Source organism: Eleutherodactylus coqui, chromosome 4, assembly GCF_035609145.1.
Source record: "Eleutherodactylus coqui strain aEleCoq1 chromosome 4, aEleCoq1.hap1, whole genome shotgun sequence".
NCBI lineage: Eukaryota > Metazoa > Chordata > Amphibia > Anura > Eleutherodactylidae > Eleutherodactylus > Eleutherodactylus coqui.
In genome coordinates this window covers 140,864,840-140,879,548 of record NC_089840.1, presented here as the reverse complement: position 1 = coordinate 140,879,548, position 14,709 = coordinate 140,864,840, and the positions used below count along the sequence as shown (strand labels likewise).

The following is a 14,709-nucleotide window of genomic DNA, read 5'->3' as shown; positions in this document are numbered from 1 at the left end:
GGTGACCCTATTTTGGGGAATTGGTGAGAAAGAAAAACAACAACAGCCACTCTGTTGCAGTTTATGAGATTCACCAAGCAGTATAAAATGACAAGTAAACCCCTTAGTGACCACCCATACGTGTTTTTATATCCTGGGTTTGTGGGCTTTAATATACAGGGTGAGTGCCTTTTTACGGCTCTGGGGATTCAAGTCCTGGAATCTCTGCATGTGACAGTTCCCTGCTATTGGCTGCCGGAGGTAGCCGAGAGCCTGGAGCTGTTATGGGAGGCCGCAGTGAGGGATCCCCGATCACACACAAAAGTAAAAAGTTAAATAAAGTCAAAGCCTCCTCTCACTGCAAATAGTGCAGAGGGGTGGAGAGGAGGCAGAGAGGGGATGGGAGCTCAGAGCACTGCTCCTGGCTCTTCCAGCCTCCTCCGCCTGCAGAGAGAGACACCGTATATTGGCTGGGCGTGAAAACCCAGCCAATATACGGTCGTCTGAATGCACCCTTATGGTGGTATGTCTGTACAGCATACACACTGCGGCAAAAGTGACATAACTTTATTCTGTGGGTCAGTACAATTACAATATCAAATTTTAGTTTGTTTTGGTGTATTGCTTTATATAATTTTTTTTTTTTTAATATAAATATCTTATGCCAACATCTTCTGACGGCCATAACTTTTCTTCTTTCCTTCGGCAGGCCTGTGTGAGGACATGGCCTTTGCTGGACAACAAGTGGTTTCTATTGATAGCATTTTGGAATATATACAGCTTAGATCACTTATTATTTCTTGAAAACAGGGTGAACAAAAAAAATGCAATTCCGGTGTTTGTGCATTTTCTTCTGTCAACATTCACTGTGTACAGCAAGCAATTAATTATTTTGGTAGATCAGAATTTTACAAACACTGCAGTACCAAATGCTTTGTTTTTTGGTTTTGATTTTTTAAATTACGAATTACAGAAAAAGGGGTGGGTTTTTTTTGTTGTTTTTTAAACTATGTTAAAATAATTATCCTCACTTTCCCATCTTTTTTTTAGTTCTCTTAGAAATTGTGATTGTTTGATATACTGCAATACTTCAGTATGACAATACATGGCATTTCTGACGGCATTGGCCCATCCTAATAGGAATAAGAACCTGGCAGCCCTGGGGATTGACTCCTAATCCCACTCTATTAAAAACCATGATGCCAGAGGGCTCCCAAAAGCATCAGGGGGTTAAATATGGTCACTGTGCAGGATAAATAACACTTTTATAGTGTAGGCTGCTGCTAATGCTACCAATTTTTCAGGAGGTTTTTGTTTTGCTTGCATTTTTCCCCCACAAATTTGCTGTTAAGCAACCAACAGCTTACTACGATCACGTCAAGTGGATCAGTGGTGTAATAAAGGGAGCCCTCTGCCTCTCCAAACTCTTGAGGCGCCTCACTGTCCGTTTCAGCTAGCGTCTACTGAGGAAATAGCAGGCTCCGATCCTAAGCCTGCATAGCACAAGCACATGGTGTACAAAAGCGGCTCCCACTATTGCCTGAGTGGCTGTAACATACTTGTACATTGTTAGCCGACAAGGGGCTGAATGAAGTTATCAGAGACCTCTCAAAATGTTGCTGCTGGGGTGTGCACCCGCGGTCCTGCTTTCAGCACCCCTAACTGCCAGCTGATTTAGCTGGAGGAAGCAGCTGTCAGTTAAGTATTCAGCTTGCCATTTAGGTCAGACATTTGAAAATATGAGAGTGTTCAATGTGCATGTCTGTATGCCCTCTGTATATGGGATATCTGCTTAAGGATATATTGCATATAATTCATATTTGATGCAGAATTGAAAATGAATTCTTAAAACTTGCTTTGCATTATGACTCAAATATAAATTCTTTATTAGGGGTATATTAAAAAACATAAATGGGCTAACACACAAACAAAAAAAATATATAAACCAAAAAAGTCAGTTATTTTTTGGTATATCACTGGCCTCCACTCAAAGACCGGATATGTGTGTGGGGCCAGATAGCAGATCAGTGCTACAGGTAAGTGATAGAAAGAACTTAGTCACTTCCAAAACTGGTAAAGATCATGCAGCATCAAGATTTGGAGGTAAGATGCTCCTCCAACTTGATATTGAGATGCTGCAGTGATCCACCAGAGTGATTGCTGTCTTAGACAGTATCCAACATAGGGACGTGTCAGTATCTCAAACTCTTTGGCATCAATCACGGGCAAAGAGAAAGAGTTTTCCCTATAATAAGGATTTTTCACAATCGGACACTCATAGTCAGAGTGTTAGAATGAATTGTGCTCGACGCGTTTCCCCACAATGGAAAATTGTGGTTCATCAGGAGCTCAGATGGATTCGACAGGCATTCGTATAGCACTGTTTGTAGTAATGAATTAGCAAACGATTTTTTAAAATGAAGTCAGATGGTACAGATAGTGCAGTGACTTAGAGGCAATCTGTATGATTGCTCAGTATCTCAGATGCATAGAAGCAAAATTGCGTATTCAGGCATCAACTAAAGAAATACACGTGCACTCCCAGCATTAGTATGCAGAGTATGGTCTCTATGCTTGATCTTAGTTGATGGGAGCTTATCAGTAGGAGGTCTGAGAGATATTGGCTCAATATATTATGAAAACTGCAGCCAAAGTATAGGCTCCCTGGGTAACAGAGAGCTATAAAGCTGAAAATCTGGATGGAGCATCAGCTTGGCAGTTTAAATAATAGCCCAGTGTCATCAGGACTGTCTCGTCTAGATGATATAACGGAGATAAGAGGAGGATGTTAGGTATATAGGAAGGTGGTCACCATATGAGTGTGGCCGCCTCTATAACCAAAATAGACTTCAGACCCAGGCTGAAACTATAGGCTTAATTTTAAATAGTATAAAGAGCCTCCCTGCATGCTACCAGATATAGAGCAGCAGCAGGTTTCTCTGATCTACTCCTTCCTACAGAAGATAGCTGTTATGCCTATGCATCAAAAAGTCAAAAAGCACCAAAAATAAATAAATAAAGAGGTAAAGCCTGTGGCTCTGATGGTGAGCCACAGGGGTAATGCAGGAGTGTATGTGTCAGCCTCTCATATACTGATTACTGGACCGCCTTGATGGGAGGAGAGTAATAAGTGAGCCAATCAGCGGCTCACAAAAATAAAGGGGACCCAACTATGCAAATATCCATGCTGCAGCTCTAATCAGAGTGTTTAAGATGAGAATCCACAGTTGCAACATGCTTATCAGCATATTGCCGGCAAGGGGGTTAGATAGACCAGTGCATAGCGGTGTCTGATCGCTCACCGCTATGCCAGATTATTCAGAAATTATGCTAGTAGCTCCTACCAGCATAGGAGGCTACTGCACATGTGTGTGATGTCATCACATGGTCACATGATCGCCAGAATGGTCACATGATCGCCAGAATGGTCACATGACCGCCAGGAAGGTCCTGGTGGCAACAGAGATGGAATGCAAGCCCTATATGAACCGGAGGGCAACCACAGCGACCTGAGCCAGTATTAAAAATTTAGAGCTGCTGAATAAAGGTGTATTTGCAATGTCTGTACTTTCCTTTATATATTGTTTGTAAAGGACAATTATAGATGGTACCCATTATGAAGATGTTCTTTCAGGTAAATATACACATCCAGTAGTATATAATGGTACTCAAATGCAGAATAAATATGATGCCACACAAATAAATGTTTAGATCTAATATCAAATATGTACACCATAATAGGAAATACAGGCTGAAGGAGAACATGGAACGGTCTATTCGGAGGAGAACATATTAATAGATCTTATCCGGGGAAAAAAGCACAAATGCTGTTTGAATTAAACCAGGAAACAATTAAAGCATAGACTTTCATTGAGGCCAAGTGGATTCAGACTGTTCATACGAAAAATCCATGCCGCTTCTTTTTGTAACAGCCGCTGGTCCACATTGCCCCTTCTCCCATGTGTGCGTAACAATTCTATGCCTTGAAATTTTAGCGTATTTGCATCACCATTATGCGTTGACCAAATATGGTCCGCTAAAGGTGTAGATTCTCGTCTTTCTATGTTTCCTATGTGGCCAAGTATCCTGCGCCGGAACTGCTGTATCGTCTTCCCTATGTAGTTTTTTGGGCAGGGGCAGGTGGCCATGTAAATGATATTACGAGTCTTGCAGTTAATAAAGTCTTGGCACTGGAAAGTCTGGTTGGAAACAGCACACGTGAAAGAATTAGCTTTTAGAATGAAGGGGCAAGCGGCACAGGTATGGCATGGAAAAGTGCCTACTGGTCTATTTTGACCTAACCAGGTCAGTCTGGATTCGTCAGGATGTAAATGACTTTTGACGAGATGATCTTTTAAATTGTGGCCTCGTCTGTAAGTAATGCATGGTTTCATAGGTATGTGATCTCTGATATCCGGATCATTTTTGAGAATGTCCCAATAATGAGATAAAATCTCTCGTATCTGCACCGAAGCTGTATCAAAGGTGCCTATCACTCGTGGAGAATGTTCAACAGCCCGTACTCGTGGTGTTAGTAATGTAGTGCGAGGCTGTTGAGATGCATATTGATAGGCTTTCATGACTACGTCCTCAGGGTACCCCCTTGTTGTAAAGCGTTTCATTAGTTTTTTACTTTCTTGGAAGAAGGAAGCTTCATCTGAACAATTACGGCGTAGACGAAGGAACTGGCCCTTAGGAATACCGCGTTTCAAGGGTGTAGGATGGTAACTCTGCCAGCCCAATAGACTATTGGTAGCAGTCTGCTTCCGGTGCAAAGTTGACGAGATGGTGCCATCCTCGTTCTTAGAGATCCGAAGATCAAGGAAGGGTAATGATGTCGGGTGGATGTCACTAGTGACACGTAGGTTTAAAGTGTTCACATTTAGTGCATCCACGAAGGTCTCCAAGGATGAGGGAGTCCCCTTCCATAGAACGAGGATGTCGTCTATATAGCGTAACCAGAGGATGATATTGTCGGACCAGAGTGAATTATTGTAAATGACCCTTTCCTCCCACCAGCCCAGGTACAGATTAGCATAAGATGGGGCACATGGCGTCCCCATCGCTGTACCCCTGAGCTGGTGGAAGTACTCGGAGTCAAACACAAAATAATTGTGCTTCAAGATGAATTCCAGTAGGTCAACGACACACTGGTTGTGGCTATTGTAATGTGCACCCCTTTGTTGGAGAAAGGAAGACACTGCTGTCAAACCGCCGTCATGAGGGATGGAGCTGTACAATGCTTCGATGTCTAGTGATGCTAAGATGACATCGGGTTCGATTGTAATGCCATCAAGAATACGCAGGACGTCCATCGTATCTCTAACATACGATCTCAATGAGAGAACGTATGGGCGCAAGATCTTATCAATGTAAATGCTAACATTCTGGGTGAGATTGTTTACCCCCGATACGATAGGACGTCCCTTGATAGGGTTAGTACCCTTATGCACCTTTGGCAGTGCATAAAACGTAGCGATGGTTGGAGTTGGAGGGTACATGAAGCGGTATTCATTAGTATCAATATTCCCAGCAGCCAGTTCCCGTTGTAAAAGATCACGCAGTAGGACCAAAAATGAATTTGTTGGGTCATATGAGAGAGTACCATAGGTGGAGGGATCATTCAAAAGTCGGCGGCACATGTCAATATATTGTGATCTATTAAGAATCACAATATTGCCGCCTTTATCAGCTGGCATGGCCACGTGCCCCTGCCCAAAAAACTACATAGGGAAGACGATACAGCAGTTCCGGCGCAGGATACTTGGCCACATAGGAAACATAGAAAGACGAGAATCTACACCTTTAGTGGACCATATTTGGTCAACGCATAATGGTGATGCAAATACGCTAAAATTTCAAGGCATAGAATTGTTACGCACACATGGGAGAAGGGGCAATGTGGACCAGCGGCTGTTACAAAAAGAAGCGGCATGGATTTTTCGTATGAACAGTCTGAATCCACTTGGCCTCAATGAAAGTCTATGCTTTAATTGTTTCCTGGTTTAATTCAAACAGCATTTGTGCTTTTTTTCCCCGGATAAGATCTATTAATATGTTCTCCTCCGAATAGACCGTTCCATGTTCTCCTTCAGCCTGTATTTCCTATTATGGTGTACATATTTGATATTAGATCATCTAAACATTTATTTGTGTGGCATCATATTTATTCTGCATTTGAGTACCATTATATACTACTGGATGTGTATATTTACCTGAAAGAACATCTTCATAATGGGTACCATCTATAATTGTCCTTTACAAACAATATATAAAGGAAAGTACAGACATTGCAAATACACCTTTATTCAGCAGCTCTAAATTTTTAATACTGGCTCAGGTCGCTGTGGTTGCCCTCCGGTTCATATAGGGCTTGCATTCCATCTCTGTTGCCACCAGGACCTTCCTGGCGGTCATGTGACCATTCTGGCGATCATGTGACCATTCTGGCGATCATGTGACCATGTGATGACATCACACACATGTGCAGTAGCCTCCTATGCTGGTAGGAGCTACTAGCATAATTTCTGAATAATCTGGCATAGCGGTGAGCGATCAGACACCGCTATGCACTGGTCTATCTAACCCCCTTGCCGGCAATATGCTGATAAGCATGTTGCAACTGTGGATTCTCATCTTAAACACTCTGATTAGAGCTGCAGCATGGATATTTGCATAGTTGGGTCCCCTTTATTTTTGTGAGCCGCTGATTGGCTCACTTATTACTCTCCTCCCATCAAGGCGGTCCAGTAATCAGTATATGAGAGGCTGACACATACACTCCTGCATTACCCCTGTGGCTCACCATCAGAGCCACAGACTTTACCTCTTTATTTATTTATTTTTGGTGCTTTTTGACTTTTTGATGCATAGGCATAACAGCTATCTTCTGTAGGAAGGAGTAGATCAGAGAAACCTGCTGCTGCTCTATATCTGGTAGCATGCAGGGAGGCTCTTTATACTATTTAAAATTAAGCCTATAGTTTCAGCCTGGGTCTGAAGTCTATTTTGGTTATAGAGGCGGCCACACTCATATGGTGACCACCTTCCTATATACCTAACATCCTCCTCTTATCTCCGTTATATCATCTAGACGAGACAGTCCTGATGACACTGGGCTATTATTTAAACTGCCAAGCTGATGCTCCATCCAGATTTTCAGCTTTATAGCTCTCTGTTACCCAGGGAGCCTATACTTTGGCTGCAGTTTTCATAATATATTGAGCCAATATCTCTCAGACCTCCTACTGATAAGCTCCCATCAACTAAGATCAAGCATAGAGACCATACTCTGCATACTAATGCTGGGAGTGCACGTGTATTTCTTTAGTTGATGCCTGAATACGCAATTTTGCTTCTATGCATCTGAGATACTGAGCAATCATACAGATTGCCTCTAAGTCACTGCACTATCTGTACCATCTGACTTCATTTTAAAAAATCGTTTGCTAATTCATTACTACAAACAGTGCTATACGAATGCCTGTCGAATCCATCTGAGCTCCTGATGAACCACAATTTTCCATTGTGGGGAAACGCGTCGAGCACAATTCATTCTAACACTCTGACTATGAGTGTCCGATTGTGAAAAATCCTTATTATAGGGAAAACTCTTTCTCTTTGCCCGTGATTGATGCCAAAGAGTTTGAGATACTGACACGTCCCTATGTTGGATACTGTCTAAGACAGCAATCACTCTGGTGGATCACTGCAGCATCTCAATATCAAGTTGGAGGAGCATCTTACCTCCAAATCTTGATGCTGCATGATCTTTACCAGTTTTGGAAGTGACTAAGTTCTTTCTATCACTTACCTGTAGCACTGATCTGCTATCTGGCCCCACACACATATCCGGTCTTTGAGTGGAGGCCAGTGATATACCAAAAAATAACTGACTTTTTTGGTTTATATATTTTTTTTGTTTGTGTGTTAGCCCATTTATGTTTTTTAATATACCCCTAATAAAGAATTTATATTTTAGTCTGTTACTGTGAAAAGGGCTTACTTGTAGTTATATAGGCTTTTTCCGTCCCTGTGATTAGCATTATGACTCAAGTTTTAAATAATGAAAGAAAAATATATAAAAAAATATTTTTTTTTTTTTTAAAAAAAAGGATATTTTGGTAACCAAAATGTTTTCTTCACGTTTTCACCCATCACCAGATGGGTGAAAGCTGATGGATGAGTGGGGGCTCAAGCACTGAGACCCTCACTAATCCAGAGAACACTGGAGGACTGCAGCTCCTGCCTGAGCTGACATAGGCACAGTCACATTCAACAGGAGCTCGCTGCGCATGCGAGCACACACTCCATTCATTTAAAGGAGACAGACGTAAATAGCCAAGCGACCTTGCTCAGGTCAGACTTTGTAGGAGCTCCGGTCCTCCAGGGAATGGAAGTGGGGCAAAAGCGACCCCCAACTGATCTATCGGTTTTTACCATTCCAGTTAATGGGCAAAAACTTTAAAGAGGTATTCAGGTAATTAAATTCCTTTCAAGTATCACTAACTGAAATCTTCTAATTGTTTCAGGAAAAATTAACTTACCATCACAGGTTGGTGGGGAAGGCTCCCACTGACCCCGATTGTTGCATGTAATTGAACCTGAGCCATGCAAAGCAAAATCTCTCTCGCATTCAAATTCCACAGTGTCACCTTGTACATACACATTCTTCATGCCAGATTTCAGCCTTGAATTAGCAACGTTCAGATTTGGGCATATAACTGTAAGAGAAAGGAAATTCCATAATTATTATAACCTGGAACCCCGAATATATTTAACAGCTGCTCCAGTTAAGCTTTCAGATATGACCCAAATCACACCGGGGGACAGAGCGGGGAAAGGAAAATATTCTAGCAGGAGAATCTACTACAGCATCAAGATCATTTCTCTTAACTGCTTACAGTTCTTAGACGTATAATCACTATTCCGACGTCTACCTAGAATTTTGCTAAATTGCATCATTCTTTTCACTCAAGAACAAGTATCAGTAGACTCAACCTTAAGGCCCATTTAGACGGGACAAATGTCAAGCAAACAATGCTCGACACTTATCCCCGCACATAGTATCTCCCGTGCACCTGCATGGGAGCTAGTATCGCTGGCTCAAAGCAGGGAGACTGGAGGACATTTCTCTGTTCACTCTCCCCCGCCCCTCTCCATTGACCTAACAGTGGCCATTCAGTACTGAACAGCTGCTATTTACACTGAGTGATCAGCTCATCGTCCATCGTTTATGCTGCCTAAATGATGGACAATGAGCTGAACGCTGATCGTTCAGTGTAAATAACATAGTGGCCGTTCAATACTGAACAGCTGCTAAGTGAATGAAGAAGGGCGGGGGTACGCGAGGAGAGAAATCTCCTGCTGCCTCCCCATTCCCCTGCTGGCCGCTCTGTGAGTGAGCCAGCGATAATAGCTCCCGTGCGGCTCCTGTGCATCACCTAATAGATGGGTCTTGGGTCATCTAATAGACCCTCTTCAACCAGATTGGGCATTTGTTAGTTACTTTATTCATATAATGTAAAGTGTTTTGCTGAATGTAAAGTGTTTTGCTGAATATGTTGGCATTTCAGAGGGTTCAAGTAAAAGCAAGATCGGACATTATACACTAACAAGCAATTAATAAATTCAAACACAAGTAAAGAAGGTCCTATAGATAGATAACCTGTATATAGGTTATCTATGTGAAAGCAAGCAAGGACTGACTGACTACTAATTCTCTAACTTCCTGGTATTGTACAAACATGAAATTTGGCACAACCATTCTTTAAGTCCTAAATAGGCAAAGTAAAGGGGACACAACTTGATTATTCAATGCTAAGTGCAAAAGTATAGCACCCCTATGTAATGTACCTAATCTAATTCTCTAACTTCCCGGTATCGTACAAACATAAAATTTGGCATGACCATTTTTTAGGTCCTAAATAGAAAAAGTAATGGGGCCGCAACTAGATTATTCAAGGCTAATTGCAAAAATAAGTGCACTCCTATTCAATGCAACTTCCTGTGATTGCAGAAGAATGAAATTTGGCACGACCATTCTTTAGGTCTTTAATAAGAAAAGTAAGGTCCTAAACAGGAAAAGTAAAGGGCTCATAATTCGATTATTGAACGCGAATTGCAAAAGTACGTACACCCCTATGTAATGTAATTTCCCGGTGTTGTACAAGCGTAAAATTTGGCACAAGCATTCTTTAGCTCCTAAATGAGGAGTGGGAGGGGTGGCACATTCTGCAGAGGGACATCGGTACATGTAGCCTGAGGAGAATCTAACGCTCTTCTATGTGTAAACATGTTCTATTCCTTGGTTCCTCTAAAGTAACCACGACTTCATAAAATTTTCCATGTGAACACTATGTAAACACTTGTATCAAACTAACTCAGGTGAAGCTGGGTATATCAGCTATTTATACATAAAGCTGCATCAGCTAGTAGTAGAGTAGCTTTCTATATAGGCTGCCTCAGAAGCCTGGCATGGGTCCCTCATGCCATGGGGAGCAGGTGATCAACTGCTAGATAACCTGGCAACTGCTCAAACAGCAGAGACAGAAGAAAAATCCTATTGATGCTGTTTAACCCTTTAGATGCCTCGTTCAGTGCAGCTGTGGCATGCTAAAGGCTGACAGAGAGAGAAGGCTCCCTCTGTTACCAATTGGACCCCCCTGCGATGTGATCACAGGATTCCGATGGGTTTCTATAGTACCCAGCGGCTTAATAGGGCCTCCAGATCTGCTAGCTACAGTGACCTATGAAGCTGAGCCTCTGCATGAGCTTGATAGGCTTTATAAAACATTACTATACTTCAGTATAGCAGTGTATAAAAAAGGGGAAAAAAAAAAGAAAATATAGTGATGTTCAAGCCTTCTAGTGGGACAAAACTAAAAACAAATTAAAAACCTCAAAAACCCACCTTTGCCCCTTTACTATGTAAAAATAAAAAATAAATTTGGTATAGCGGCGTTCATAATGACCCAGAATAAAAAAAAATTCTCCTTACAAAAAACGAAATAGAAAGCGATCATAACATTGTATGGGTCAACAAATGGTACCATTAAAAAGTAGAACTCCTCATACAAACGCTGAAAAAAAATATTACGTCTCTTGGAATGCAACGATTAAAAAAAATACATTAAGAAAATTAAAAAAAAAACAGCTGCACATATTTGGCATTGACATAATCGACTGTTAACAATCGTAAATGGTTAAAATTAAAAACATGCCAAAACAGCAGATTTTGTTAATCTTCACTGTAGGAAAAAAAAAAAAGGGAATAATAAGCAATCAAAATGTTGTATGTCCGTGAATATTGGATAAATGAAGATTAGAATTCACCCTGCAACAAAAAAAAAAAAAAAAGAAAAAAAGCCCTCATAGAGACGTCAATGGGGATAAAAAAAATGTTATGGCTCTTGGAATGAGACGACACAAAAGTAAATGTTAAAAAGAAAAAAAAGCTTGAGTGCAAAATCAACAACAACAAAAAACTGCATAAACTTGGTATTGCTGGAATTGTGCACACCCATAGACTAGTGTTATCCCATTATTTATTCTGCATGATGGACACCGTAAAAATGAAACCCAAAAAACAAAATGGAGGATTTTTTCCCCCAATCTACCCTTAAAAAAAAAAAAAAAAAAAGTCATATCATATGGACCCCAAAATGATATAATTGAAAAATGCAACTTGACCCACAAAAAACAAGTCCTCATATGGCTATGTCGATGAGAAATGTAGGGGGGGGGGGGGGGGGGGGGGGAAGAGAGTGTTATAGCTCCAGGAATGAGACAGTGAAAAAAAACTGCTGTAACTGATTTTACAAACAGGATTAGCTATTGAGGGACCGCATTGAAAAAGAGTGATTTGCTCCTTGCTACCCTCTGGTACCTTGTTCGTTTTCATTGGAAGATGTAATAGCACAATTTTATTAAAGCAAAGCATGTTCCTTTTTGAACTTTAAGAAACCAGTATCCTCTGTTTCTTCAGAAAGAACATTTCTCTTAGTTATTGAGGGGTAAGCCCAATGTCCGTGCACTTATGTATATGGACTGAGGAAGAAATGAATCCATTTTGAAATGCATTGTTCAGCAATGTGCTCTCTATTTATCTCCAGTGCACTGCGCTTGTGTCTACAGAGGTGGTTTCTATCCTCCTCCATTCCTGCGTCCAGCTCAGGTCAGTTCTGCAAATGGAAATGGCTTAAAACCTGCCTGCAATTCTGCATCAAGATCTACAGTCAGACCTGCAGCTTTGGCTGCGTCCTGCGGTGTAATTCCATCCCGTGTGAAAGTCCCTTATGTTCTTTAAATAAATAGCTTTACATAAAAAGGTACAAGACTGTAATGAATTTTCACTTGCATCCAATAAGACCATCATATCTATCACAGTAAATTTGGTATTTTTCGTTTCTGTATTGCAAATTTTTGAATAAAGCAAGAATTTTAAAAAACTACATATAACAAAAAGGCAAAAAATGTGACGGATTTATACAGACAAAAAATTCACATACAAAGCACATGCAACAGAGAGACTACATCTTTGTCAACAAAGAAATGCAGAAGCGAAGTCGTTTATTAATACCAGAAGACAACCTGAACAGATGATATCAGCAGAGCTCCAGGTTCCATCTGCTTGACATTCCCTATAACTGATTGATGATGTGAGCAAATACCTGTAATAAAAACACAGTACTAATAATGTTCATAAAAACAGCTCTGAAAATGCGCTGATAATAAAGTGCTGCGAGGACCTTTTCTTCTGTCTAAATGCCGGGCAGCTGAATAGAAAGCGAACGGATCCCATTCTAGACAATGAGGTCTGTTCGACGCTGTTTGGTTCTGTACTAAGACAGAGTTGTTGGGCCACCAGGACTCCCAGTTTTCTGCTCTCCAAACGGAGCAGGAAAGCAGAACCCCGAGCGCAGGTGTAAGACCACCCTTAGGAATCTTGTGATTTTAGTTCCTATAGTTACCTCCAATTATAAATAATGACCAGTTTCTGATTAGTCCCCTCCGTTCTGAGCTGCAGAAGCAAATACCCCGATATGCTGCACGCTCCTACTGGTTCTACAGGTGACCTCAGATGCTCTACAATTGTGGTACAGATTCCACACTACAAAATCGGAAGCAAGTTACTATAGATTACCTACAGACAGAGTTCTCAAATCATCATCCATATATATATATATATATATATATATATATATATATATATATATATATATATATATATATATATATATATATATATATATATATATATATATATATATATATATATATATATATGGGAAATCTGCGTGGAAAACAAAGCCTGCTGCAGATTTTCAAGTGTCAATTTTGCAGCAGATTTTACCCCTATTTTGTTACAGAACTGCATCAAGATCCCGAGTGGAAACATTCCAGCCCATGTGAACCCAGACCAAGGGCTCATTCACACGGGTGTATGAGTACAACGCTGCGAGACTTGCAGCGTTGTACTTATTGCAGCCCCTACACTCTGCCGGCAGAGATCGGCACTGCCTGGGATTCTGACATCACGGACAACCGCAGTGTGTTTTTTTTTTTTTCCAAATTCCCCACTTTTCGCAGTGCGAGGCTCCGTATTAAGCATTGTCCATTCACAGGCATTGATAAGGGGCAGCGTTTCAATATGCAGCCCTTCAAGGGCTCCGTATGATATGTGGATAAATAGAGCATGCTACGATTTATTTCTCCTGTGTTTATACGCAGTGACCCCTCAGAGTTCCAACCCAGGTGTGAATGGAAGAATGAAAGTCCATAGACAAATACGCTCCTCTGGCTGTATTTTAATGTGGACATGTAATGGCACGGATTGAATAAAGAAAAGCATGTCCTTTTTATCACACATCGGCTTCATGATTTTCTTCTGAAGAATAAGAGAATAGTCATGCTGTGTTTGTATTGCCGTTTGGGTCTGGACGGTGAAGCTGCAGGTGATACCCACTGAAGGTGGAGGGGATCATTGCTGGAGCTCAGACGTGTAGCAGGATTCAGATGGCAAGTTACATTTATATATTTTTTCTTCTACAAGACCTCACGAGTGGTGTGCATATCGCTGGACCCACGAGGTTTTTGTGTCGGGTTGTCGCATGCTACCAAATATCGCATGTGTGAAGTTACCCAAAGGAAAGCGTGGGCTTTACATACATGCGATTTGTAGCATTGTAGCAATGCTACAAAATCACGCAACTTTGTTGCCCGGTTGAGCTAGGCCTAAAGCTGAAAGGTACTCCCAGCACTTGGAATGCTACTCAGTGTAATAAGAGATGGCATTTTGATGAGCATTCAAGAGCTGAATGTACAAGAATGCACTGACTCAGAGGTGCTCGGTCATGACAGGGCAGCGGTGGGTAAGCTGCAGCTCATATACATATGACAGATTGCTGACATAGTATTCACAAGGTTTCTCAGATTACATGCAAATAGACGCTCAACTAGAGCAATGTCTCACTGACCGCTACCAGTATACACAAGTCATGGCTTACAGTATATGGGCAATATCACCTAACAGTAGGTGGTTTTCTTTTACTTTCCTCAGCTTGTAGGTATATTGGAAAATTTATCAGAAGAGAAGAGCCTAGTGAGGATCTACATAAACTATCTTCTGCAATATCAATATTATTTGCAAAAAAATCCAATAGTAGTTTAATTTGACTAATCAGCAGGTGCAATAGCTGCAAAAGTCATGTAAACTTATCTACGAGACGC

General features: G+C 41.1%; 1 protein-coding gene across 6 annotated transcripts in view; it reads right to left on the bottom strand.

The window, feature by feature from the left end:
* The window catches only part of LOC136625752 (complement component receptor 1-like protein), a 108,133-nt gene that overhangs the window by 25,032 nt on the left and 68,392 nt on the right, over positions 1-14,709 (bottom strand). For 5 of the 6 annotated variants that reach the window (XM_066600219.1, XM_066600218.1, XM_066600215.1 and 2 more), the window contains exons 10-11: positions 12,571-12,650; positions 8,526-8,702 (exon numbers count right to left, since the gene is read on the bottom strand). In XM_066600219.1, coding sequence (XP_066456316.1) covers positions 8,526-8,702; positions 12,571-12,650 — 257 coding nt within the window. The remainder of the gene's footprint in view (positions 1-8,525; positions 8,703-12,570; positions 12,651-14,709) is intronic. The other variant, XM_066600220.1, reaches the window with a different exon arrangement.